We start from the raw sequence: 1,543 nt of genomic DNA, 5'->3' as shown, positions 1-1,543 counted from the left end.
GACGTGGAGACCAGCATGCAGCTCTGGCCAGTGACCATTGGGACTGACTGCTTCTGGCAGGAAGTTCTGGGGTGAGATGGGAGGGGCAGAGGTGGGGATCTGGGCCAGAGGAGCAGAGGTGGCAAGGGGGTGGGGGTGGGGTGGGCTGGATGCCGGGGTGTTCTTTAGCCTTGGGTCTGCTCCCTCGCCCGCTAGAGGCCCTGGCAGGATGCCCACCTGAGCTCGAACTCGGCGAACAGGACGTCAAAGTGGCGCAGCGCCTCCCGCATCTTCTCGGTGTAGGCGCTGAGGTCACGCAGCGCCTGGTCGCGCAGGGTGCTCCGCACGTCCTCTAGGCTGCGGGTCAGCTCTTTGGCCAGCGGCCGCATGGCCATGCTCTCCAGCTCCCGGTTCATGATGATGGAGCCAGCGGCCAGGCACTGCGGGGGGATGGGGGAGTTGGAGGGGGCATGTCAGAGGCAGGTGACAGAGCCCAGGTCCCTGCGGGGAGCCATGTCCACCTGCTCAGGCCAGGCGTCCTCTCTCAGCTCCCCACAGCCGACCAGTGCCCTGGGGCTCCGCTCTACAGAGGGGAAACTGAGGCTTAATGGAGTAGGCACCCACAAACAACCAGGACAGCGGTGGGGGAACCCCAGGCGTGCAGAGGAATGGGGTACACCCCTCGGGTGAGGAGCGGGAAGATACCCTCACAGCCCAACCACGCTCCCCTTCACCACCAAGTTCGCCAAGGGGAGGAGCCTCGGAGGACTGGCTCCGCCCCTGGGGCAGGGTGCTCGCTAATGGAGATGGAGCTGAAGATATACATGGGGATCACTGTGAGATAACCTGGGGTGGGCACGGCGCACCCTGGTGTCCCCGCATGGGCATGAACTCCCTGTGGTCAAGGCTGCGGGGGAGGGCAAGCGGCCACTGCCCACTGTGGATCTCCTGCTGCGGAGAACCGCTTCCGCAGATGCCGGATAGGCCAAGTCCTGTGCTAACAAGGCCCCGTGCCATTCAGCCGCTACCAGTCGGCGATTTGAACCACCCAGCAGGTGAAGGACCTGGTGATCCACTCCCGCAAAGGCTTGTTGTTCTGAGGGGCCCACCAGTCATCCCTGATGGAAAGCCATTCTATTTGCAGCTGAAGGAAACACCTCCCTGCGTTTGAGCCCACGGTTGCGGCCACTGCCAGTCCATCTCTTTGGTGTCCCCTACTTTACCACGATAGCTGCTGCCTCACTTCAGGAACTGGTCTCTCCTGGCAATATGTCTAAAGTACATAAGACCAAGTCTCGCCATCCTTGCTTCTAAGGAGCACACAGCCTGGAAAGCGCTCAGGGGCCCTTCTGATCTCTCACGTGGGGTTAACAGGAGTTAGAAATCCACCGGGCGGTGCCCACCAACAAGCACTTCCCTCTCCAGCAGAAGGCTGGCCGCTCCAGTCTACCCAGACCCAGGAAAACCAAGCCAAACTCACTGCCAGCGAGTCGAAGCAGCGACCGGGTGCAGGGCAGCCAGCACAGCCCTATGGGACGGACAGAACTGTCCCTGGGGCTTCCGA

General features: G+C 62.3%; 1 protein-coding gene across 1 annotated transcript in view; it reads right to left on the bottom strand.

Annotated features, from left to right (window-relative positions):
* The window catches only part of ZFYVE28 (zinc finger FYVE-type containing 28), a 105,245-nt gene that overhangs the window by 39,002 nt on the left and 64,700 nt on the right, over positions 1–1,543 (bottom strand). The window contains exon 3 of the mRNA XM_045289469.1: positions 217–419. Coding sequence (XP_045145404.1) covers positions 217–419 — 203 coding nt within the window. The remainder of the gene's footprint in view (positions 1–216; positions 420–1,543) is intronic.

The sequence above is a fragment of the Echinops telfairi genome, unplaced genomic scaffold, assembly GCF_000313985.2.
Source record: "Echinops telfairi isolate 266 unplaced genomic scaffold, ASM31398v2 ScPeMD7_28;HRSCAF=97, whole genome shotgun sequence".
Lineage (NCBI taxonomy): Eukaryota > Metazoa > Chordata > Mammalia > Afrosoricida > Tenrecidae > Echinops > Echinops telfairi.
Note: the sequence above shows the minus strand (reverse complement) of the source record. Positions and strands in the feature narration are given on the sequence as shown.